The sequence below is a fragment of the Thamnophis sirtalis genome, unplaced genomic scaffold, assembly GCF_051295495.1.
Source record: "Thamnophis sirtalis isolate CommonGarterSnake01/CBP01778 unplaced genomic scaffold, rThaSir2_p1.2 scaffold_2, whole genome shotgun sequence".
Classification (NCBI taxonomy): domain Eukaryota; kingdom Metazoa; phylum Chordata; class Lepidosauria; order Squamata; family Natricidae; genus Thamnophis; species Thamnophis sirtalis.
The window spans coordinates 3,911,595-3,937,361 of record NW_028261382.1 but is presented as its reverse complement, the minus strand read 5'-3'; the positions used below and the strand labels follow the sequence as shown (position 1 = coordinate 3,937,361).

Here is a 25,767-nt window from a genome sequence, read left to right as displayed (position 1 = left end):
TAACCCTTAACCTAACCCTAAACCTAACCCTAAACCTAACCCTTACCTTAACTTGAATCGGCTTGCTTTCAAAGCGCTATTTAAAGCGCCCTTCTTTCTCCGCGCTCGCTGTTGTCGCCCTGTTGATGACGTCAGGTACGCGCTTTAATCGGGCGCGCTTTAGTCGAGCGCGGTTTTGTCGTGCCACGGTCAGAACTGAGAATCGTAGGCCGAAATCTCTAAGTTCTACTTTCTCATCCTACTCTGTACCTGACAAGGTTGACCTTACATCTCTGTAAGTTCTCCACCATTTCAACCAAGTCAAGATAGCAATAGCAGTTAGACTTATATACCGCTTCATAGGGCTTTCAGCCCTCTCTAAGCGGTTTACAGAGAGTCAGCATATTGCCCCCAACAATCTGGGTCCTCATTTTACCCACCTCGGAAGGATGGAAGGCTGAGTCAACCCTGAGCCGGTGAGATTTGAACCGCTGAACTGCTGATCTAGCAGTAGCCTGCAGTGCTGCATTTAACCACTGCGCCACCTTGGCTCCTCAGATAAGCATCCTCAAGAGGTCACCTTTCCCCCCCCCCCCTCTCTTTATTTTTTTTCCTTAAGTCCTGAGAAAGTTTTGGACTTTCGAATCCTTGCGATGTTTTGGATTGCCTCTGTTCATCTAATCAAAGGATTGCCTATCGGTATTTTGGGTTTTTCTTCTTCTTCTTCTCATTGTCTGCCTGTCTAATTGTTTCTTTTCTTACTCGAGAATATGGGGGGATCCTGCCCCAGTTCAAACCAAGATTCTTCATCTAGAACCGAAGTGTGAAACTTTTTAACTTAAACTAAGAGCTGCCGTGGGTCGTCCTACAGAAGGAAATCGGATTTTTCTACCTGATTCCGAGATTGTGTGAACGTCTTTAGCTGTAACGGGCAAGCAAGCAGAACAGGAATAGACTCCAGAAACCCAACTGGTTCCGAGCTCCTCCGTTGCAAACCGTCTTGGGCATGGTAGGAGTCAAATAGACAAAGTTCACATTTTCTCCAAGCGTCAGAGCATCTTTGATGTCGCACGTTTTGTTGGGGTTCTTGCTGGCTTGGAGATGGTTCTTGAGGAAAGTGGTGGGCTTCTCCGAGCCAGCCAAAGCTACGTGGACGAAGGCCTCGCGAGAGCCAACGTCGTTATAAGCCTGGCAGGTATAAATGCCTTCGCTGGCCTTGCTGAATTTGGTGACCGCCATCGATCCGTTTTTGAAGACCAGGAAGCGCCCTCTGCTCTGCGAGGAGCCTGCCGAGTCTAGATCCTCTTCTCTTTCAACGTTGGGCCCGTCGATGGCCACGTGTTCATCAACGGTCTGGATTTTCCACCTGATCTTCGGCGGGGGTTTACCCGCGGCGTTGCAGTGCAACTGAAGGGTGAGCCCATCCTTCAACTTACTGTCCCCCAAGCTGGAATGATAGACCAGCTGCACCGATGGAAGGGAGCAGTCTAGCTTCAAGGATCCCCCAAGAACAAGACCTTTCTGCTTTTCCGGAGTGGCACATGTGATGGACTTCTTCTCTGGAATGGAAACCAACGTGCTCTGCAGCCATCCATCCAACCACCAAATTTTGCAGGTGCAGTCAAAGGGGTTGTTGTTGATTTGGAGCTGAGCTAACTTAGCCATGGGGCTGAAGGTCCCATCCGAGAGAGAAGCCAGCCGATTGTCACTCAGCCAGAGGGATCGGAGATCCTTCAGGGACCGGAAGGCTTCCGGAGGGATCTTCTCCAGATGGTTGTTGCTGAGCTTCAGCAGCTGCAGAGATGTGAGGTTGGATAGGTCTCCCCAGGGGAAATTCGTGATCTGGTTGTGGCTGAGGTCAAGAGCTCGGAGGTGTACCAAAAAAGCGAAGGTACCCACAGCGATGGCCCCGATCTCATTGTAGGAGAACCACAAACCCTGAAGCTTGGCCATGTTGGCGAAGGATCCTTCGCCCAGCGCAGCAATGTGGTTGACCGACAGGGTGAGGGTGGTGGTGTTGGAGGAGAAGTTCTGAGGAACCATCTGGAGATCTTGATAAGAGCAGTCTGCAACGTAGCGCTCGTATTTCTGCTTCGCTACGCAACGACACACCTCCGGGCAGCTCTGCATCCCCACCAACAGCAGTGCGGTTAGTAAGCAGGTGAAGGGATCCATTGCTTTCTACCCATTGAGCTGCAAAAACAAGAACAGAGGAGATTCACAATTCGCAATTTGCAATTAGCAGTTAGACTTATATACCGCTTCATAGGGCTTTCAGCCCTCTCTAAGCGGTTTACAGAGTCAGCATATTGCCCCCCAACAACAATCCGGGTCTTCATTTTACCCACCTCGGAAGGATGGAAGGCTGAGTCAACCTTGAGCCGGTGAGATTTGAACAGCCGAACTGCAGAACTGCAGTCAGCTGAAGTAGCTTGCAGTGCTGCATTTAACCACTGTGCCACTGAGCTTATATGCCGCCCAATCCTGGAGGACTCCGGGCGGCTTACAAATACGAAATAAAATAAAATAACACATAGGGAAAAGAAACATACACAGTTTTAAAAACACACAACATACATTTGGCTTAGCTGGGGGTTAGACCTGATTTGAAAATCAGCAACCCCAGGCCTATCGAAACAGCCAGGTTTTGGTGGTTTTTTGGAAGGCCACGAGAGTGGGGAGGGTCCAGATCTCTGCTGGTAGCTCGTTCCACAGAGCCGGAGCAGCTACAGAAAAGGCTCTCCCCCGAATGGTCGCCAGCCGGCATTGTCCGGTCGACGGCACCCGGAAGAGGCCTAGCCTGTGAATTCTTATCGGACGTTAGGAGGTGTGTAGCAGGAGACGGTCTCTCAGATATCCAGGTCCAAGGCCATGTAGGGCTTTAAAAGTATTCACCAGCACTTTGTAGCGCATCCGGAGACCAATAGGGAGCCAGTGCAGCTCGCGGAGGATAGGTGTAACACGGTGTAACACCATATCGCTCGCGCGGCCGCATTCTGGACCAACTGTAGTCTCCGAACACTCTTCAAGGGCAGCCCCACGTAGAGTGCGTTGCAGTAATCGAGCCTTGAGGTGACGAGATTATCTTCTGTGCTTCTAAGATCTGGTCCAATCCAACCATTGGCCTATCACTGGGCGGCCTCACCTGAGGCTGTACAGGGGCACCACCTGACACCTTTGTCGAGTGGAGAGAACCAACCTGGCGTTGAGTGCAGTAGCGGCCAAAATTGTGGAAACCTTTTGTGGAAAGTGTATTTTTGAGGTTTGATGACTAATAACGCCACTTTTTTTTTAGGAAGGAGTAGTACAGTGGTGAAATCTAAAAAAAATAATTCCTGCCAGGTCTGTGGGCGTGGCTTGGTGGGGGGAGGGTCATGTGACTGGGTGGACATGCTATGTTATATGACGGGGTGTCAAAAGGCAAACTCACTTTAACAATGTCCTGCTGGAGCAGGGGGTTGGACTAGATGACCTCCAGGTCCCTTCCAGTCCTGGATTGCTGTGCTCTTTCAAGTTATCCTCTGAAGGTGTGACTAGTGCCAGGTTTGTGGTCCTTCCTCCCTCTCCATTTTCCCTTCCTTCCTTCCTTTCTTCCTTTCTTTCCTTCCTTTCTTTCTTTCTTCCTTTCTTTCCTTCTTTTCTTTCTTTCTTTCCTTCCTTCTTTTCTTTCTTTCTTTTTTTTTTGTTTCTTTTGCAGAAACCGCCCCCAGCCCCCGTTTTTTGCCTAGCAGGCCTCAGGGAAGCCTCCTGGGAACAAAAACGGACCCCAAATGCTAAAAAAAAGTTTTTAAAAAGTTCCTACAATCGAACACCACAGCTAATCAATGAAACTTTTTTTTACTTTGTTAAGCATTTTTTTTACTACCGTTCGGACGAACCGGCCTGAACCGGTAGCATTTCACCCTGGAGTAGTATTTTAAAATTATATATCAAGGGAAAGCTAATTTAATCAAGAATGTAATGCAACAAAGTCTGTTCAATTATCTGTATTCTATGAAAAGTTATAGCCAAATGTAGCCAGTAATAAAACCCAGTTAATAGAAGCAATCATTCAATCTTGGTTTCACATTATAACAGCTGCAGAACTAAAAGACTTGGATAAGGCCATAATTCATGCTAAAGGTTACCCAACTAAGTATTAACTGACATGGTGATAATTTTTGTATATCTCGTTTTTTCTATGTGTTTCACTTTTCTTCTTTATAACTGCTGTTCTAACAGCAAATCCTTCATAAAAGTTATTGCATTACATTCTTGATTAAATTATCTTTCCAGTGACATATAATTTTCATGGTACTGCTCCAAAAAAAAAAAGTGGGGATATTAGCCATCAAACCTCTAAAATACTGTGCACTTTTCCCAAAAGGTTACCACAATTTTGGCCACTATTGTAGTCTAACAAATCTGGCATCCAGACTTCTGTCCCAAAATTGTGTGTGATAGCAAATTCATGCTCAACTTGTGTTGCAAGACTGCAAGAAATCACTCTGGCAACACTGGACGGATGAAGTGATAATAGTTAGAAAACTATGGCCGTCAAAAATATCTTGCAGCTAGGAAGGACACACTGTCTCTGGTGTTATTTCCTAATAGATCCATTTGTTTCATATCCGGATGTCCTTCAACCTTTCAACTGAATTTTAATCAAGAAAAGATCCTCACATTTTTAAAGTGTGAAAGAAGTCCTTTGCATAGACTGTGTAGGCCAAGACATAGATCTTAAGTAACAATAATACAATAGCAGAGTTGGAAGGGACCTTGGAGGTCTTCTAGTCCAACCCTCTGCCTAGGCAGGAAACCCTAGACGGTTTCAGACAAATGGCTATCCAACATCTTCTTAAAAACTTACAGTGTTTGAGGCATTCACAACTTCTGGAGGCAACTTCTGTTCCACTGATTAATTGTTCTAACTGTCAGGAAATTCCTCCTCAGTTCTAAGTTGCTTCTCTCCTTGATTAGTTTCCACCCATTGCTTCTTGTTCTACACTCAGGTGCGTTGGAGAATAGTTTGACTCCCTCTTCTTTGTGGCAGCCTCTGAGGTATTGGAAGACTGCTATCATGTCTCCCCATAGTCCTTCTTTTCATTAAACTAGACCTACACAGTTCCTGCAACCGTTCTTCCATATGTTTTAGCCTCCAGTCCCCTAATCATCTTCCTTGCTCTTCTCTGCACTCTTTCCAGAGTCTCCACATCTTTTCTACATCGTGGCAACCAAAACTGAATGCAGTATTCCAAGTGTGGCCTTACCAAGGCATTATAAAGTGGTATTAACCCTTCACGTGATCTTGATTCTATCCCTGTGTTTATGCATAGCATAACATAGCATCCAATTTATAATTTTCCTCTACCAGGTCTCCTACTTTAAAGTTTCCACATCATGATGTTTATTTCCATGTTGCCCTCATGTTGTGTGAATCCAACCCTGTGTTGCTTAATTAATCAACTCTGGTTTAGCCCTACAAGCCCATAGACTCAAGAAAGCATCCCCATAAACCACAGTTTCTCAATCTTGGCGACTTTAAGATGCGTGGACTTCAACTCCCAGAATTCCCCAGCTGGGAAATTCTGGGAATGGAAGTCCACACATCTTAAAGTCACCAAGACTGAGAAATAATAATCTATTCCCAATGAGTGTGCTTCTTTTGTCATCTTGTTGAACGGCCACACTGATCTCACAATACTGTTGCGAAGAAATATCTTCGGCCAATTAGCATTTGTCTAGCTGAAGATTTGCGTTACAGTAAAAAGGATGATTGTGTCTAAAAGAAGAAGAATTTTCTCGTAGATCATCAACACCTCACCACAACACCTTTCCAACACACTCTTCTTTCACACACCCCGAGGGTAGTGACCTCATTCCGAGCTTATCCCAACACATGGAGTTTGGGAGTAGAACTCAGCAGTTCACAGGTAAAGGTAAAACCAAGATTTCGGGTCTTCTGATATATTTTTTCTGTTAACAGCATCCTGGAATTCAAGTTACACATTTTGGTTGCCACTAATGCAACTATGTGGGACGCAGTGGCTCAGCGGCTAAGACGCTGAGCTTGTCGATCAGAAAGGTCGGCAGTTTGGCGGTTCAAGTCCCTAGTGCTGCGTAATGGAGTGAGCTCCCGTGACTTGTCCCAGCTTCTGCCAACCTAGCAGTTCGAAAGCGCGTAAAAAATGCAGGTAGAAAAATAGGAATCACTTTTGGTGGGAAGGGAACAGTGTTCCGTGCGCCTTCGGCATTTAGTCATGCTGGCCACATGACCCCGGAGACATCTTCGGGCAGCGCTGGCTCTTCGGCTTTGAAACGGAGATGAGCATGACCTCCTAAAGTTGGGAATGATTAGCACATACGTGCGAGGGGAATCTTTCCCTTTAATGCAACTATTAAAGGTTCCCCTCGCACATATGTGCTAGTTGTTCCCGATTCTAGGGGACAATGCTCCTCTCCGTTCCAAAGCCGAAGAGCCAGCGCTGTCCGAAGACGTCTCTGTGGTCATGTGGTTAGCATGACTAAACGCCGAAGGCGCATGGAACGCTGTTACCTTCCCACCAAAGGTGGTTCCTATTTTTACATGCTTTCGAACTACTAGGTTGGCAGAAGCTGGGACAAGTCATGGGAGCTCACTCCGTTACGCAGCACTAGGGATTCGAACTGCTGAACTGCCAACCTTTCTGATCGACAAGCTCAGTGTCTTAGCCACTGAGCCACTGTGTCCCTATTAATAGTTAATAGAGGAAATAAATCAAGAGGAGGATTATTATAGTATTAGACATTTAGGGTATTGGTATTAAGCTAGGAATAGATTAAATAATTGTAAATTTTAACTGTTATTGCGCAGAATATTTGTACCCAGAAGACACACTGTTTAATGGCAGGAGGATTGTTTATATTAAAATAAAATAAAATATAAAATAAAATAAAGAATCACAAGTGGGAGTTCTTCCCTAGGCAAACTTTACCAAGTTTGGTTCGTTCTCTGCTAGAAGCAAACTTCATTCCGTTCTTTTTCCGCTCCCGAGTAATCCTTGCTATCTTCCCCCCAATTTTTTCAGCCGTTACCCTCCTCCCTCAAATACGCTACACAAAAAAACCCCACCATCAGCCCAGATGTTTTCATTCTCCCAGTTTCACAATCCCTGGCCCTGAAGCAGCTTCGCTCACTCGGCAAGGGGGAGCAACTGAAATTCGAGGAAAACTAGAAACAGCTTTCAGAAGGGGGTTGGAGAAGAGAAAGAGCCCTCTCAGAAAATAAGCCCTTTTAACGACAAGGTTCCTGAATTTAAGACAGGAAAAGGAATACGGTTTTCTTTCTTTTTTTTACCTTTTTCCAAGCTTCCCCCGTTTGCTCTCTTGCGATCTTTCGGGAGGAAAACCTCTGCAAATATTGCATTGAGCGCAGACGGCGCTACGCATTCCGAAAACATTAATAATATTAGAAAGTCCTGCCTCCAACTTGGCAGGAGTTGGAGCAAAGGAAGGAGGGGGGTGGAGTTGATTTTCTGCAGGCCTCACCAAAAAAAAAGAAGAAGAAGAAATGTTTGGCTTTTTTTGGTTTAATGGAAAGGGTCCCGGTGCTATGCTTTCTGGGAAGAAACTGTTCAGGGTTGTCTCTAACCAAGGTGGGGGAATGTGACATTCAAGGAGAAGACATCCTAAAAGTTTATTCCTGATATTCTGGATTTCTATGAAGGGTTCTGGTCAGGGGTGAAATTCAGCAGGTTCTGGCCAGTTCTGGAGAACCGGTAGCAGAAATTTTGATGGATTATGCAAAATATTTTTAAAAGAAGGATAAAGTTTACTCCTCAGTTATTTTTATTAGATATATGTACTGAATTTACAGCGGTAGAGACTAATTTGGTTCTGCACTTAATAACAGCAGCAAGACTGTTGGTGGCGCAATACTGGAAGAAGGAAGACTTGCCTACAACTCAAGAATGGACATTGAAAGTTACAAACCTAGCCGAGATGGCTAAAATATCGGCATATCTTAAAGACCATTCAAATGAGAGATATAAACGAGACTGGAAAAAATGGATTGACTATATACAAAACAAATACGGGACTAAGAAATTACAGATAGCCTATGCTTAAGATCAGGAATGGTTTAAACTGTTTAAAGTTAGTGCAACAGGAAGAAGCTGAGTTTAATGCAGAGATGTTATTAACTTCTTTTTTTTAATTTCTTTTGTCTTAATATATTTTAGACTGTGTTTGTCAAAAATCTATACCGTGTACGGGCTCTGGGAAGTCGGGGCGGGGGGAAGGGAGATGGGGTGTTAGGGGGGAGGGGGAGGGGATATATTAAAAAAAAAATAACTAGAAAATCTATGACCTGTTGGCTTCTCCGTTGCAAAGTCTCAGGCGATGAGATTTTTAAATTGCCCACAGAGTCAATTCAGAGGATATCCGTAGTCCATGGCAGATTTTCGCTCCTGCTTTCCTGATTTCCCCCTCTTCCTTTGTATATACTCACTTAAAAATTCACACGTTTTTCTGTCTCCTGCAGACTGTAAAGCCCAGATGGGGAGGAGTGAATTAAGCGGAGATTGTCTGTCTCCCTGATGAATAACAGATGAAGTAGACTGACTCACCAGCTTCGGACTGAAGTAATGTCTCTTAACATAGACAATACATCCTAAATCATATATAGGTTAAAAAAAAACACCTATTTTGCTTTACTGTTTCTTTCTAAGGTGACTGCAAAGACTAGTTCAGCTTACGTGGGAAGGGGGAACAGTCTGTTGGTTCTGCGTGAGTTTCGTTGTCTCAGACAACAGATGTGGTAGGCTAGAGAAGACATTGAGGTCATCTCTTTGGCCTTCCCCATCTTCAACTTTTAGGAAGCCACCTGTGATCTCCTCACTTCGCTTTTTCAGCTTGCTACCTTCTGCTATGATGTTAATCTACCACTGTTCACAGAATGTAGAATAGTAGAATTGGAAGGGACTTTGGAGGTCTTCTAGTTCAACTAGAAGATCCATGGCAAGAGGCAGCTTCCAATCAGTTCCTCATTTACTCCAAGGCATCAGATGTCATCTGCAGAACAAAGAAACGATGGGCAGATATCTTGATGCATCGTTTGCATCAAGGTGTCTGCCCATAGTTTCTTTGTTCTGCAGAAGAAGAAGTCCACCCATTCTTCAAACATCCGTTGTGCACCATCTATGAGATATTGGATGTCAACCAATGTCAACCCAACCATCCATGGTCTGTTCCTCTAGCTACCAGACTCAAGAGGGACTTTGGATTGGATTCAGTTGATCTTCCCTGATCCTCCCTTTTCCCGATTAGAGGAAGCAGGCCAAGAATCCTTCATCCACGCGATGGATGATGCTTAAGAGTTAGAGATCCTCTTTTGGCTTCTGAGATGGAGAGTCTCACTTGGGAAGGGATAAGGATTCCTTTGGAGCAGGAATGCCCAACCTTGGCAACTTTAAGTCTGGTGGACTTCAATTCCCAGAATTCCCCATGCTGTGGCTCCTGCCCTCTGAAATATTTCCCCTTCAGATATCAGGAGGACTTCGATTCTGTTGGTCTTTTCAAAGACCACAAAGACGACTTGGTTGTGTGCCTGAACCTGGAATCCCAAATGTGTTAAGGGCCCTTTCCTAGCTGTATTAACATCCATAGTAACAATTTTCCTTGATGCATATATTTGTGATGATTTTACCTAGTTGGATAATGAAACGTCTGCAAGAAATCAGCCAAGCTCAGAGAGCACCAAGGATGCCACAATTCAACTCTGAGCTACAAATATTCTCTTCTCAAGATACTGTTGTGGCCCACAGCAGCCAGCAGAGCTGGCAGCAGAAACGGACAGTGAGGAGGTTGGGGAGGAACCTGGGCCAGTCCTGGAGTCTGTGGAAGGCTCTGCGGAGGGCTCTGTGTCAGAAGCAGAGAGGGGGCCAGGGCCGTCTGACAGTTATCAGTTGCCTTCAGAGTCAGACATCAGTGAGGCCGATGAACAACTGGAGCCTGTTCCCAGTGTGCGCATATGAAGGGAACAGCTAAAGAACAGGGGTCGACTTGGGAGTAAGGCCACAGGTGAATGATGCATGGCCCCTCCCAGAGGAAATAAAAGAGGAGCGAAAGGGGAGTGGAGTTTGCAGGAGACCATTAGTTCGTTTCATTGGTTCATGACTCTCCGCAACTCCTTGCCAAGTTTTGCAGATATCGGCCTGGCAGCTCTCCCAGCCAGATGAGGTCTGTGACTGTAAATCCTCCCTCAAAAGACTTTGCTGGATGTGAATGAGCAGAATTCACAGCCAATTAATTAAAGGGGACCAGGGACCAGGAGTTCTCAGGGAAGCCTGGGTCAGAACAGATCTATCTATTTTGTTCTCCTTTCATCATTTGAATTGTTTTTATGTTTTATGATGTACACCACCTCGAATCACTTGTTGAGTTGAGCAGCTATAGAAGTCAAATGAAAGTTAAAAAAAAATTATTACCCCCCCAAAAATCTTCTACATAAACCTTCATCTAATCAGCAGGAGTCAAAATTGTCTGGAAGGCATCTATCTTATACATAATGGCATTTGCCATCTTCCCTCATCTTCCTTCTATTCCCCTGTCTCGAAGGGATCCATTGGCGCATCCTCCAATTCCAATATCTCATCATAACTAGATTCCCCGGAGAATTATTAGGTGGGAGGGAGCCGAAAGGGAGAGAAATCTATTACTCTCTAATTAATTGGAGGCGGAGATGGCTGCGTTTCCCTCTCTCCTTCCGATGTCTTAAAGCGGAAAACTCAATTCAAACCTTTCCACCAGAGAGTATTTTTCTGTAATGAGAAAGTTCTACATTTGTAATGCACCATAAAAATGTGGATATTGTCATCTGCTCAGAAGAAGGGGGTGAAATGCTACCGGTAGTAAAAAATAAAAATGCTTTAAAAGGTTTTTTAAAGGCTCCAATGATCAGCTGTGCAACAATCAGCTGTGCCTCTGAGGTTCCTGCTTGTGGCAGCAGAGATGGGTTCCTACCAGTTCGCATCTATTTGGTAGAACCGGTTCGTCAAATCTACCGAACCGGTTAGAAGAGATTCCACCAGTGGACCCGGAAAGCAGGCCACACCTACAGAAGAGGTTCCAACAATTTTTTGAAACCCACCACTGGTCCTTGGATATGATTATTCTACACTATCATGCTCCTATTTATAAAACTCAGTGCCTCTGTGAAAGGTAAGGATGACTACTGCGTTTGTGGTGCAATCAGAACATTGCGTGTGTTGAAGTTGTTTTAACGCAAACCAAAGATGCCTTTTAAAAAACAGGTTGACATCCTATTCTTATGCATTCCAGTGCTGTGTGTGCAGTAATTTAAGGTGGTTCTGACAAGTGTCGTCGGCATCTTCATATCCATGGTCACATGGGCGGCAAGCCACTCCCATCTGGTCACATGGGTGGCAAGCCACTCCCACAAAGGAGGCCACACCCACAGAGTAGGTTCGAACAATTTTTGAAACCCACCACTGTGTGGCAGGGGCCCTTAGGGGTGAAGTCCGGCTGCTTTTGCATTGTGTGTAAGTTCAGTTGTGCAGCCATGCTCACCCGGTCACATGACACACACCCCAAGTCACGCCCACCCTACCGGTTCTGTCGGCGTGGCTTGGTGGGTGTGTAGAGCCACACCCACCAAGCCACGCCGACAGAACCGGTAGGGCAAATTTTTGGATTTCACCACTGTGACCAATGCTTTTATTATTTTTTGCCTTCCGGGATTTTGCCCGCAGAATGGACCCATGGTGTCTTCTGCTCAATTCTTACACCATTTTAGCTGGGGCTAAAGAGTTTTTGCCCCCCTTCTCAAATGGTATGGTTGTTGTGTGTTTTTAAATTTTGTATTGTTATGTCTCGTCTTTTTTATCCCCCTGTCTGTACCTCCTTCCCTGATTGAATTGTGAGCTGCCCTGAGTCCCCTTCGGGGAAAAGGGCAGCATATAAATGTAATAAATCAATCAAATCAATCAATCATTTCGTTTCATTTAAAATAATGATGATTCCCTCCCCCATAAGCCAGTTAGTCCTCGCTTAGGACCACATTGGAAACAGAATTTCCGTGGTTAAGTTGTTAAGTGCATTGTGCCAATTTTACGACCTTTTTTTTTTGTGTCACGGTTGTTAAGTGAATGATGCAGACGTTAAACAAATCTGGCTTCCCCCATTGACTTTGCTTTGGGAAGATCACACATGTCAATCAAATGACCCTCATGAAAACAGAGTAGTTAAAACAAACACCCAAATTTTGATCCCTTCGCCATGGGGATATTGCAGCCGTCATAAGTGTGAGGACTTCTAAGTACAGGTGATCCTCAAAGTATGATCACAGGTGAGCTCTAAATTTCTGTTGTGGAACGAGACAGTTGGTAAGTGAGTTTTGCCACGTTTTGCATCCTTTCTTGACACCGTCAATAAGTGAATCACTGCAATTGTTATGTTAGTCAGACTGTTGTTAAGTGAATCTGGCTTCCCCATCGATTGTGCTTGTCAGAAGGTCCCAAATGATCACATGACCCCGGGACACTGCAACCCTCATAAGTTCATACCAGATGCCAAGCATCTAAATGCTGATCACAGGGGGATGTGTGAAAAATGGTCATAACTCCATTTTAAGACTTATGGTCATAAGTCATAAGTGCTGTTGTAACTTTGAACTGAAGTCACTAAACAAACCAGTGTTAAGTCTAGAACTACATGTACTTTTATTTTTACTGCCATTGCAATAGAATAGAATAGAATAGAATAGAATAGAATAGAATAGAATAGAATAGAAAAGGAAAAGGAAAAGGAAAAAGGAAAAAGGAAAAAGGAAAAGAAAAGGAAAAGGAAAAGGAAAAGGAAAAGGAAAAGGAAAAGGAAAAGGAAAAGGAAAAGGAAAAGGAAAAGGAATAGAATATAGAATGAAATGGAATAGGCATAGGATAGGATAGGATAGGATAGGATAGAAATTAGAATGGAATGGAATAGAGTGGAATAGAATAGAATAGGAATTAGAATAGAATAGAATAGAAAAGTAATAGGAATAGGAAATAGAATAGAATAAAATAGAATAGAATAGGAATTAGAATGGAATAGAATAGAAAAGGAATAGGAATAGGAATAGGAATTAGAATAGAATAGAACATGAATTAGAATAGAATAGGAATTAGAATGGAATAGAATAGAAAAGTAATAGGAATAGGAAATAGAATAGAATAGAATAGAATAGAATAGGAATTAGAATGGAATAGAATAGAAAAGGAATAGGAATAGGAATAGGAATTAGAATAGAATAGAACATGAATTAGAATAGAATAGGAATTAGAATGGAATAGAATAGAATAGAAAAGGAATAGGAATAGGAATTAGAATAGGAATAGGAATAGGAATAGGAATAGGAATAGGAATTAGAATAGAAAAGAAAAGAAAAGAAAAGAAAAGAAAAGAAAAGAAAAGAAAAGAAAAGAAAAGAAAAGAAAATATCCCAGAGAGCAGCCCGCTTCAGATAAGGGCTGTAAAAAGAAAGGAAGGAAGGAAGAACTGTTGAAATAGACGTGTGCGTCTCTGCCAAGGCAGGAACCTGCCTCCTGTCTTCTGCAAATTAGCTCAGCTTGAAAGCAAGAGGGGAAGCCAAGGATCCCATCTGCTCTAGAACTCCCACCGTGAATGAGATGCGAGGCTTTCAGTTTTCAGATTCTGGGGTGCCAATCTAAAGGGGTGTGTGTGTATGTGTGTGTGTGCTTCGTTTCGCAACTAAGGTTTTAGCTGTTGAGTTGCAACCTTCATCACTATGTGGAATTGGCTCCCTGAGAGCCAGGTTGCTCCAGTGGGGAAGGCACCAGATGAGAAACCAGGAGACGGTGAGTTCTAGTTCCGCCTTAGGTACCAAAGATGGCTGGGTGACTTTGGGCAAAGCAACAAGAGACAGTGAATTCTAGTTCCACCTTAGGTATCTAAAATAGCTGGGTGACTTTCAGCAAAGCAACAGGACACAGTGAATTCTAGTTCCGCCTTAGGCATCAAAGCTGAGTGGGTGACTTTGGGTCAGTCTCTCTCTTCAAGTCCAGCCCATCTCACAGGAATGTTGTTGTTCTCACTCTCTTTCTCTCCTCTCTCTCTTTCCCTTGCTCTCTCTCTCTCTTTCTCTCTCTCCTCTCTTTCTCTTTCTCTCCTCTCTTTCTCTCTTGCTCTTCCCCCCTCTCTTTCTCTCTTTCCTCTCTCTCTTTCTCTCTCTGTCTCTCTGTCTCTCTGTCTCTCTGTCTCTCTTTGTCTCTTTGTCTCTTTGTCTCTCTCTTTCTCTCTCTCTCTCTGTTTCTCCTCTCTCTTTCTCTCTCTTTCTCTCTCTCCTTTCTCTCTTTCTCTCTCCTTCTCTCTTTCTCTCCCTCCTTCTCTCTCCCTTTCTCTGTCCTCTTTTTCTCTCCCTTCTCTCTATCCTTCTCCCTCTCTCTTTCTCTCCCTCCCTCTCTCTCTCTCTCTCATTTTCTCTCTTTCTCGTTTTCTCTCTGATTTTTCTCTCTTTCATTATCTTTCTCACACACACGCGGGCGCGTGTGCGTTTTTGTTTCTAGGGGCCCCCGTTGTTTCCAAAGAGTGGGGCTGCCTTTCAAACTGAAGCTCAAACGCGAGAGTTCTGCACAGCATTCCGGGCGCCCAAGAGCGCGCGAAGTCAAGCGCCGTTTGACTTCCTCCTTCGACCGCGGAGTCCATCTGGCCCGTCTCCCTCTCTGTGCCAAGAATCGGGGTCTCCCGTCGGCAGGCTGAGGCTCTGAGACACCCCCTTCTTTAAAAGCAGAATCCTGTTCCAGCGAGCCTTTTAAGGCAGCAAACAAACCTTCATCCCGGAGCGCCTTTTCGCCTTTCCTTTTTCTGATTTTTTTTGCGCTATGAAACGATTAAATGAGGTGGGGGTCTCATCCCCCTTTGATAGCCCCCCCCCCTCGACACACACACATCGATCCTTGGGCCCAAATTTTCGAACTCCCTAAGAGGAAAGGCTTGCTTTAAAAAAATCCTATAAAAGTTGCTGTTTGAGTTTTAGCTGTTTAGAATTAACAGAATCACGGGATTGAGAGGGCCCTTGGAGGTCTTCTAGTCCGGCCTCCCTCTCAGGCAGGAAACCTTATACTATTTTAAACAAACGGCTGTGTTTTCGCTATTCATTTTTTTCTTTTTTTGGGGGGTGGGGAAGTAAAGTTACCCCTTTCTCCCGCTCTCGCTTCTTCCCAGGATTAACGCAATTTTAAAGTCAAGCGGCCCCTAAAAATCTAATTACTCCTCCCTCGGATTTACCTCCTCCCTCCGCGCAAAAACCTACGGAGACGCGCACAGCTTTTAAATGCGAGGAGTATAGAAACGATTCACGGTCCAGGAAAAAAAAAAACCAACGAAACGCCCGGTCCGATACCACTAATTTCGTAAAACGGAAACGGGGCTTCTATGAGTTCCGATGAGAATTAGCGGGATTGGGGGGTGGGGGGGACAAGGAGGTTGGAAAAGGGCAAGTCCCTCCTGGCCAAAGACCCCTTCTCTTTTCCAAAATTGGCAATCAGTGCATAAACTTTACGGAAGGGAGGGAGACGGAAATTGTTTATATGTGTGTGTGTGTGTGTATAGATATAGATATAGATATAGATATAGATATAGATATAGATATAGATATAGATATATAGATATAGATATAGATATAGATATAGATATAGATATAGATATAGATATAGATATAGATAGATAGAGGTAGAGGTAGAGATAGAGATAGAGAGAGATAGAGATAGAGATAGAGATAGAGATAGAGATAGAGATAGAGATAGAGATAGAGATAGAGATAGAGATAGAGATAGAGATAGATATAGATATAGATATAGATATAGATATAGATAGATAGAGGTAGAGGTAGAGGTAGAGGTAGAGATAGAGAGAGATAGAGATAGAGATAGAGATAGAGATAGAGATAGAGATAGAGATAGAGATAGAGATAGAGATAGATATAGATATAGATATAGATATAGATATAGATATAGATATAGATATAGATATAGATATAGATATAGATATAGATATAGATATAGATATAGATATAGATATAGATATAGATATAGATATAGATATAGATATAGATATAGATATAGATATAGATATAGATAGATAGAGGTAGAGGTAGAGATAGAGATAGAGAGAGATAGAGATAGAGATAGAGATAGAGATAGAGATAGAGATAGAGATAGAGATAGAGATAGAGATAGAGATAGATATAGATATAGATATAGATATAGATATAGATATAGATATAGATATAGATATAGATAGATAGAGGTAGAGGTAGAGATAGAGATAGAGAGAGATAGAGATAGAGATAGAGATAGAGATAGAGATAGAGATAGAGATAGAGATAGAGATAGAGATAGAGATAGAGATAGAGATAGAGATAGAGATAGAGATAGAGATAGAGATAGAGATAGAGATAGAGATAGAGATATATGTTGTATTTGTGCTGATAAATAAATAAAATAAATAAAATATCAGCACAAATACAACACAAATGTAACAAAAAGGCAACATTAAAAATATTGGGTTTCTGTCTGGATGGTCTCTTGTGACGAGCCGATGGACAGAGAATGGAAGCAGTAGACTTCCTCCCATATTTGGGCATACCAGGGGGTTGTGACACTAATTTTACACACACACACACACACACACACACACACACACACACACACACACACACACACATATATATATATATATATATATATATATATATATATATATATATATATATATATCATAAGCGTGGCATCGAGATATTCTGCATTTATATTATAAGGATTTTGAGAGGAGAAAGGAATCGGGGTTGGGGGGGCGGCAGCGAAGGGGCAGAAGCTCTGAGTTTTCTCTTTCTTTTCATCCTGCTCGGAATTCAATCTACTGTACGCTTTCCCCCCCACCCTCCCAGTTCGCCAAATAAGGATATAACAGAGCAGTTGACTAAAATAATTGTTTTTTGGGTCTGTTTTTATTGGACTTTCCATCTACAGAAATATAACCCCTCTTGTAGCTAGGGTTTGATTGTATCATTAATTCTTCTTTAAACCATCGTATATATACAGTATAGAAGTGGTGTTATTTCTCCCAGCTCCAGAGAGAGAGAGAGAAAAAAAAATTGTGCTGTTTCTTAGCTGATCTTTTGTTGTGTTTGCATTTTTTGTTGCGTTGTTTTCCTTGACAAAAGTCTAATATAGATATATATACTAATAAAACCACAGGTTCACCGATGCAAATGCTAGCTCACTCCCAAAATCAGCAGCTAGACCCACCAATATTTTTCCTTTCCTTTCTTCTTTTCTTTTCCTTCCTTTCCTCTTCTTTCCTTTCCTTTCCTCTTTCCTTTCCTCTTCTTTCCTTTCCTTTCCTCTTTTCTTTCCTCTTCTTTACTTTCCTTTTTTCTTTCTTTTCCTTTCCTCTTTCCTTTCCTTTCTTTTTCTCTTCTTTTCTTTTCTTTCATTCCCTTTTCTTTTCTTTCCATTTCTTTCCTTTCCTTCCTTCTTTTTTTCTTTCCTTCCCTCGTCTTTCGTTTCCTTCACCTCTTTCCTTTCCCCTTTCCTTTCCTTTTCTTTCCTTTTTCCCTTTCTCTTTTCCCTTTTTTCCCCCCTTTCTATTCCCCTTTTTTCCTTTCCAGCCTTTAAATGCCACCCAAATACCAGCCAGGGCAGGAAAGTTTATCTAAGCAACTATTCTACTGATTAAACGTTTAGGAAACACGGATCTTCAGGAGGGAAACGCTTCAGGTGGGGGCCCCGGGAGGGAAAATTCACGACGGGGAGGATGGCGGGACTACACGCGGCCTCTTCACTCGACTGAATGAGCTCCACCAGCGGTCCAAAAATGCACACAAATACATCGACACATTTCTACAGCACGGGCTCCAATTATTATTCACACGGTCAGAGGAAACCTGTTCCTTCGGTTGGACCTGCCTGGATCTGCTGCCGAGCAGCGACCCTGACCCGGGTTAACGTCTTCACGACCAACTGTCCAAGCCGGGATGGGTTAGGAAGGCGAGGCGGGTTTGTCCAGGGCGGTTTGGCCAGCTAGAACAAAGGACGGGAGCTGTCCAGCAATCCCGACCTCCTGAAAACTTAACGGAGGGACGGTTTCCTGGGGACGCCAGTCTTTCAGGGACCCCCTACCCACCCAAATCCGGGTTCTCCTTCATCCTTACCTTTCGATTTTGACCAAGAAATGGATTAAACGAGAGTGACGGGGAAAGGAGGGGAGATGCGTGTCAACGAGAAGGGAAGGAAAGCCAACACTGACGCTTGGTGCGTGTACCATTCCGACTTCAAAACCGGGGTGTCAATTTCTCCACCGCTTAGTTTCACACACACACAGAAACACCCCAGGACGGACCTCTTCAAATGTTGTCCGAATAGGTCAGCCCACTCTAAGAAAGGGCCGGGGAGAGAGCACACACACACACACCCCAAAAAAAACTCCCACCCCGCCCCACGCCCTATCCCAACCATAGCCAACTTAGGCTATGAAATCCAAACACTCCGCCCTTGTTCCAAGCGGAGACCCTTCCCAATAAAACCATGGATCCGCGGAGGGGTCCGGCGAGGCGCGAGCGCCTGCGAGTTTCGGGAGGGGAGCCGCCCGGGGCCAGCTCAGCGAGGCGGGGTCTTGTAGTTGCCGTTGATCTCCTGGGAGATGGTCACGGCCTCGGCCCCGAGCGGGAGGCGGTCGCTGTACTCCGAGCCCCCTTCGAATTCCTCCTGGTTGGTTTTGGATTGGGATTCGGCCAGGGAGCCAGCCGCCAAGCTGGGGTCCCTGGCCAGCTGAACCCCGCCCTCGCTGGCCCTCCCCTCTCCTTCTTCCTCTTCCTCCTCTTCCTCCTCCTCCTCTTCCAGCTCTCCCCGGCCCACCTCGCTGGGCTGGTAATTCTTCTCCGATTCCAGATAAGACGCCCGGGGGTCGAAGTCGGCCGCCATGTGCTTCTCCATCTGGTCGGAGGGGTTCTGCGCCCGCAGGATCAGGCGGTAGGTCTTGCCCTGGTACTTGGAGAGCAGGTGGCAGCAGGTGGCACCCAGCAGCGGGAGGGTGGCCAGAGCCAGCAGGAAGGCGCTGACCACTACGATGATGAGCAAAGAAGGCACCTCTTTCTTGGTGCTGAAAACCACCTGGACCTGGCAGTCCTCTCCCCCCGCGAAGCTCAGGCAGACCGAGTAGTTGGTGCCCGGGACGAGGCCTCGGAACCAGTAGGAGTTGAGGCCCTCCTCGATCTGCGACCACCGCACCAGCGCCGGCGGCGACCCCCGGCGGCTCTCCTGGCAGAGATAGAGCCGGCGCAGCTGGCCCTTCTTCTCCCGGCCGGAGAAAGGCGTGATCTGCACCTTGGCTTCGCGCTCCGACACATCCAGCGCGATGACGCCCAGCTCGAAACTCTGCGGCTTCAGCTCCGCGCTCTGGTTGAACGCGTGGTTGGAGACGTAGCGAGGCAGCTGGATCGGGCCTGCGCCTCCGCTGCTGCCGCCCCCGCAGCGAGGCTCGAAGGCGGCCGGACGAGAGGGCGCGTCGGCCCCCGAGTCGGATTCGCTGGGTTCGGTACCGCCGCCGCCGCCGTCGGGCGCCTCAGGATCGCGCGCAGCGTCTGGCTCCGGCGGCCAGAGGAGCTTGCGCTTCTCCTCCGGCTTCATGACGCTGTTCTTGGACGCCTTGCGCTCGCCGGGCGGCGCCTTGGCCTCGGTCTTGGGGCTGCCGACTGGGTCCTTGGGCGCGGCGTCCGTCAGAGCCACGCGGAGCGAGCTTTGGTTGCTGCCCACCTCGTTGGCGGCCACGCAGGTGTAGGTGCCTTCCTCCTTCTTGCCCAGGTGAGGGAGCAGCAAGGTGCCGTTGGGGAAGGCGCGGAAGCCCTGCCTCTCCCCGGCGCCCGCCGGCGGCAGCGCGTTCAGCCCCTCGGCCTCGCTGCCCGCGATCTCCAGCGTCTGGCCCGAGGCTTGGATCCGCCAGGTGAGCTCCGGCCGGGGGAGCCCCTCGGCGTGGCAGTGCAAGGCTAGCCAGGAGCCGTAAGCCAGGCTCTGCAGGTCGGGCTGGGAGCTGAGACGCACGGCGGGCGCGGCGCAGCGCATGTAGGGGACGTTGAGCAGCGGCTGGCCCTTCCAAGCTTCGGGCGCGGCGCAGGTGATGGCCTCCCTCTCCGGGATGGAGATCAAGGTGTGCTCCGTCCAGTTCTTCAGCCACATCAGCGGGCAGGTGCAGTTGAAGGGGTTGTTATAGATCTGCAGGTGGGAGAGGGAGGTCAGCGGGTCGAAGGTGCCCTCCGCCAGGCCGCTGAAGAAGTTATTGTTGATGCGCAAGGAGCGCAGATCGCTCAGGGAGCCGAAGGCCCCCGACGGCAGGTGGGCCATCCGGTTATTGTTCATCTTGAGCAGCTGCAGGGCGCTGAGGTTGCGCAGGTCGGCCCAGGGGAAGTCGGCGATCTGGTTGTGGCTCACGTCGAGGTTCTTCAGCTGTCCCAGCACCGCCAGCGTGCCCTCTTCCACGGCGCGGATCTGGTTATGGGCCAGCCAGAGCGAGGTGACTTGGGTGACTTCGGCGAAGGTGCCCCGGGCCAGCGCCGTGATCTTGTTGGCCGAGAGGCTCAGCGTGGTCACGTTGGAAGGCAGGCCCGACGGCACCGTCTGTAGGTCTTTGTAAGCGCAGTCGGCGAACTGTTGCGCGTATTTGTCCACGCAGGCGCAAGGCTCCGGGCAGCCGGCGATGGGCGCCCACCAGAAAGCCGAGGTCGCCAGCCAGGCGCGCAGCAAGAGCGCGGCCACCATCTTGAGTCTGCAGAAGGGGGGGGGGGGGAGGAAGAGAGAGAGAAAGAGAGAGAGAGAGAGAGAGAGAGAGAGAGAGAGAGAGGAGAGAGAGAGAGGCTGAGAGATGTCTGCGCCCCCCCCCAAAAAAATCCCCCAGCCCCTTCCAGGACCCATAGACACTCCCCGCCTGCTCTCCTCCCAACCTGCCCCCGCCCCTACCTTGAGACGTTTAGCAACACCCATCATCCCCAGACAACGGGATTAACGGAGCTGCACCCCAATATTCGATGCCAAGGAAGACGGAGACCTCCAACAGTCTCGCGCTACCGCTCCCCTCATCCGCAGCCAGAAGCAGCGGCAGAACCGGAGCCCCACACCCAGCCTGCCCTGGCAAGCCACGCGTGTTTTCCCCGCGTATCCTTTGGGGCTTTTGAGGGCGCCCAGAGACCCGTCAACTAACCATCCGCGCCGGGTTCCTACGACCCGTGAGCTCGACACGTGTCGGGCTTGACGGCGTGCCGATGTATTCCGCTACCCGACATCGCCTTCCCCTTCCTCCTTTCTCTCTCCTTTACGCCGCTGGAGTCTGCTGAGCCTTCGGCGTGTTAAGAGCGCTTCTTGCGCGGCGTTCGGGAGTTAGTCCGAATCCTAAGAACGGAGCCTTCGCAGCTTCGGTCTCCGTTCCTTGGCGGAGAAAGACCTCCTCCGCCGTCTCCGCCTGTCTGTCCCGGGAGTTTCCCCCTCCCCCTTTGCCTTCCACTGCGCCGCCCGTCCTCTCCCGTTTGGCACGTGCTATCTGGTTTGCCAGCAGGGCTGCCCCTCCCCACCCCATTAACCGTCCATCCACCCCCACCCTACCCCACCCCCTTCCAGGATCTGCCTGCCTCACTAAGCCACGGTTTAGTCAATAATAAACCACACCTTGGGCTATAAGATATAAAACTGCGGTTGGGCTGCGCTGATCCTGATCGAGTCGCAAACAACAGCCTTCGCTAGCTCGGCTCGCCCTCTGCGCTCTCTCGGGACGCCAACTAACACACACACACACATACCCCAAAAAATCAGCCCCCACGTGCCTGGGTCCTTCAGATCCAAAGACCTTTTCTAGCTTCCCACGGAAGACGAACAGCTGGCTTGAAGTCTGGTTCCCCCTCCCACTCAACCAGATGCAACCATGGGTCACACCCCGCCCAGGTAAACTGACACCTGCCCCACGGGAGAAGGGGATGCTCCTGGCACCCACAGGTTGCGCTTGGCTCCCAGCGCCCCAAACTCCCGGGACCCCGTCTCTAGCCTCATGCAGACTCCTTACCCCTTTATCTGGGGCTCCGGCAGCGTATATTTCGGGGGGCGCGGGAGCCCTGCGGAACTCCAGGCATGGGGCTAGGATCGCGCGTGTGGCACCGCTCCACTCGGGACGGGGGTCCGTCCGTCCTTCCTTCCTTCCTTCCTTCCTTCCTTCCTTCCTTCCTTCCTTCCTTCCTTCCTTCCTTCCTTCCTTCCTTCCTTCCTTCCTTCCTTCGGGATGGGAGCGGCTTTCCGAGCTTCGCCCCCTCCCCTCTCCTCCCGATCGCCGCCCACCGCCCCTTGGCGAAAGCCTCACCTTCGCTCAGCGGAGCTGCAGCCCGAGCGCGCAAGCCAGGCGCCCGCAGACGCGCCCAGCCCCCTCCCCCGTTCCTTGAGTGGGTGTGGAAAGCGCAGCCCCCTCCCCAGCGAAAGCCATGCAATATTTAGCATGTCGAGATCTCTCCAAGCCACCGGGGGTCTTTCCCTCCCCCTCCCCTCTGCCCAGCCCTCAAGCAAGGACGGAGCGGTATGATTCGCATCCTCCTCTTCCTCCTTTACCTGGGCAGCTGGGGCAGGAAAGGCATTTCCAACAGCCCGGGATCCTGAGACAGCTCGGAGGGGGGAACTAGACAATCGTCTGAACGGGTCCAGCTGCAGCTGTTTTCTTCCTTCTCGGTCTGATTTTTCGAGCCTGAACTCAAATCAGAATAAATGAGATTTCCACTTCCATTTTCCTGCCTTGGTAGCCCAAAGAGGTTACCCCTTAGTGGCTTAATTCTTTTTCTCTCTCTCTCTCTCTCCTTCTCACTCCCACCCTCTCTTTCTTTCTTTCTTTCTTTCTTTCTTTCTTTCTTTCTTTCTCTCTCTCTCTCTCTCTCTCTCTCTCTCTTTCTCTCTCTTTCTTTCCCTCTCTCTCCTCCCTCTCTCTTCTCTCTCTTTTTCTCTTTCTCTCTCCTTCTCTCTCCATTTCTCTCTTTTTCCCTCCCTCCCTCTCTCTCTCTCTCTCTCTCACACACACACACACACACTCACCATTCTTTGAAATTAAAATAGGTGCAAGGGGATGGGGAGATAGGGTGGGGTTTAAATGTTTATTTCTCTCTTGTTTTTAATTTAAAAAAAACTCTTGGTGGACATACCTGGTACTCTTTCCTCCTCTTATTTTCCACATTACAACAACCTTGTGAGGTGAGAATTGGCTCAAATCACTCAGCTGTCTTTCATGCCTAAGGGAGGACTAGAATTCCCCGTCTCCTGGTGATTGGTCCAAAGTCACCCAATCAGCTTTCGTGCCTAAGGCAGAACTAGAACTCACTGTCTCCTGGCGATTGGCCCACAATGCCTCTGTAGCAGACTGCAGGGATGCCAAAACAACATGATTTCATGAACACAAAATGCTTCCCTTCTACCCTCCCAACCTGAAGAACTTAAAGATGGGTGGAGTTCAGCTCCCAGAATTCCCCAGCCACCTACCTATTCCTGCTTTTTATTATTTGTTCCCTTTGGAAATATCTATTTTTAAAAAGAAGAAGGATTAACTGTTAATCTGAGGAGGAGGAGGAGGAGGAGGAGGAGGAGGAGGAGGAGGAGGAGGAGGAGGAGGAGGAGGAGGAGGAAGAAGAAGAAGAAGAAGGGGAAGGAGAAGAAGAAAAGAAGAAGGAGGAGGAGGAGGAGGAGGAGGAGGAGGAGGAGGAGGAGGAGGAGGAGGAGGAGGAGGAGGAGGAGGAGGAGGAGGAGAATAATCCTTTCGTTGACTTGCAGGGGAGAAGAAATTCACAACCTTTTAATTTTCTAGTTTCTCCCACTTCATGGAAACCTCAATAGTTTGCCAGGGTTTTTCAACCTTGGCGTACAACGCCACTCAAAAAAGTGACTTATGACCGTTATTCACACTTACGACCGTTGCAACACCCCCCAGGGTCATGTAACCAAACTTCAGCCACTTAGCCACTGACTCATATTTATGACCATGGCAATATCCCAAGGGGCTGATACGGTCAGCTTTTGTGACCTTCTAACAAGTAAAATCAATGGGAAAGCCAGATTCACTTTAACAACCGAGTTACTAATTAACTAGGTTACTAATTCACCGGGTTACTACCTTAAAGCTGCAGAGATTCATTTAACAACGGTGGCAGGAAAGGTCGTAAAATGGGACAAAATTCACTTGACAAATGTTTGACTTAGCAAGAAAAAACTGGGCATCCTTCTGGCCGTAAGTGAAGGATTATTAAAAGGTAAAGGTTCCCCTCACACATATGTGCTAGTCCTTCCCAACTCTAGGGGGCGATGCTCATCTCTGTTTCCAAGCCGAAGAGCCAGCGCTGTCCGAAGACGTCTCCGTGGTCATGTGGCCAGCATGACTCAATGCCAAAGGCGCGCGGAACGCTGTTCTCTTCCCACCAAAGGTGGTCCCTATTTTTCTACTTGCATTTTTTACATGCTTTTGAACTGCTGGGTTGGCAGAAGCTGGGACAAGTCACGGGAGCTCACTCGGTTATGTGGCGCTAGGGACTCGAACCGCCAAACTGCCGACCTTTCTGATCGACAAGCTCAGCATCTTAGCCACTGAGCCACCGCGTCCCACATTAATAAACATTAATAAAGTGTTCAGATGGGCTAAGAGGGATTTTATAGATGGTATAAATATAGTAGATAGTATAGTATAGTATAGTATAGTATAGTATAGTATAGTATAGTATAGTATAGTATAGTATAGTATAGTATAGTATAGTATAGTATAGTATAGTATAGTATAGTATAGTAGTGTATAGTGTATAGTGTATAGTGTATAGTGTATAGTGTATAGTGTATAGTATAGTATAGTATAGTATAGTATAGTATAGTATAGTATAGTATAGTATAGTATAGTATAAGTATTACAGATAGTATCTGAATTATTGAAGGAGTAGCCTTTGCAAGAGCCCTCCTGTCCTTTCTTCTACGCAAAGTAAAGTTTTTGCAAATCTCCACCTCGGTGTGTGTGGTTTATTGGCCGTTACACACAGGCGGAAGCATTTTTTCCGGGACAATAATGACTTGCATAATGCTGACCTTCGTTGCTATGGACTCATCACAATATTTGAATAAAGGCTTTTGATTAGAAGCATAAGCCAGTATAGAAAAACTAACCGCTCCTTCCGAGCTAACTTCATGGAGAATTTATGCCGTTGAAATTAGGCAACATAAATTAATCCTAAATTCTGCCTCTCGGCTTTCATTACTTCAGCAAAAAGGGGGAGGGGGGACGGAGCGAAATCAATTTTCATAAACGCGGTGGATTTCTGCGCTGCCAAAACCAGATTCTGCCACCGGCTTTTGCAGAGAACCGTTTAAATTAAGCGATGCATAATTAATCGCTGCAAATTGAGAGGGCTGAATATGATATCGTTTGGAATTGGGGGGAGGGGGATTTAGTTCAAACTGGCAATGCTATTTAACACCCCGAAAAGGTAACTGTTATTTTTACAGGCAATTTAAAACGCTCGCATGTTCTTCACTCAAACTGGAGCAATTATGGCACCGAAGGAAAAACAAATTGTTCTGCCCAGCCTCTGAATATTCTGCAAATATTGATAATAATGTTTGTTGTAAACGTAGGTTTTACGCTTCCCAGCTGTGCTTTGGCACGCCAGGCATATTTCAATATGGCCAACGCAGACACGCCTGTCGATATCTGGTCTGTTTTCTCACGAAAGAAAGGCAAATGTGCTGATAATAGTGACTTACGACT

General features: G+C 46.9%; 2 protein-coding genes across 2 annotated transcripts; both read right to left on the bottom strand.

Moving 5' to 3' along the window:
* Positions 1-544: 544 nt before the first annotated feature.
* LOC106556450 (immunoglobulin superfamily containing leucine-rich repeat protein) lies at positions 545-7,381 on the bottom strand. Its single transcript, XM_087704039.1, has 2 exons — positions 7,295-7,381; positions 545-2,172 (listed from the first exon to the last, which is right to left on the bottom strand). The coding sequence occupies exon 2, from the start codon at positions 2,152-2,154 to the stop codon at positions 898-900; it is 1,257 nt and encodes a 418-aa protein (XP_087560165.1). The 5' UTR covers positions 2,155-2,172; positions 7,295-7,381; the 3' UTR covers positions 545-897.
* A 9,630-nt stretch (positions 7,382-17,011) lies between these two features.
* On the bottom strand, positions 17,012-21,481 carry ISLR2 (immunoglobulin superfamily containing leucine rich repeat 2). The gene is made up of 2 exons (XM_014065382.2): positions 21,208-21,481; positions 17,012-20,775 (listed from the first exon to the last, which is right to left on the bottom strand). The coding sequence occupies exon 2, from the start codon at positions 20,766-20,768 to the stop codon at positions 18,615-18,617; it is 2,154 nt and encodes a 717-aa protein (XP_013920857.2). The 5' UTR covers positions 20,769-20,775; positions 21,208-21,481; the 3' UTR covers positions 17,012-18,614.
* Between the last annotated feature and the right edge of the window lie 4,286 nt (positions 21,482-25,767).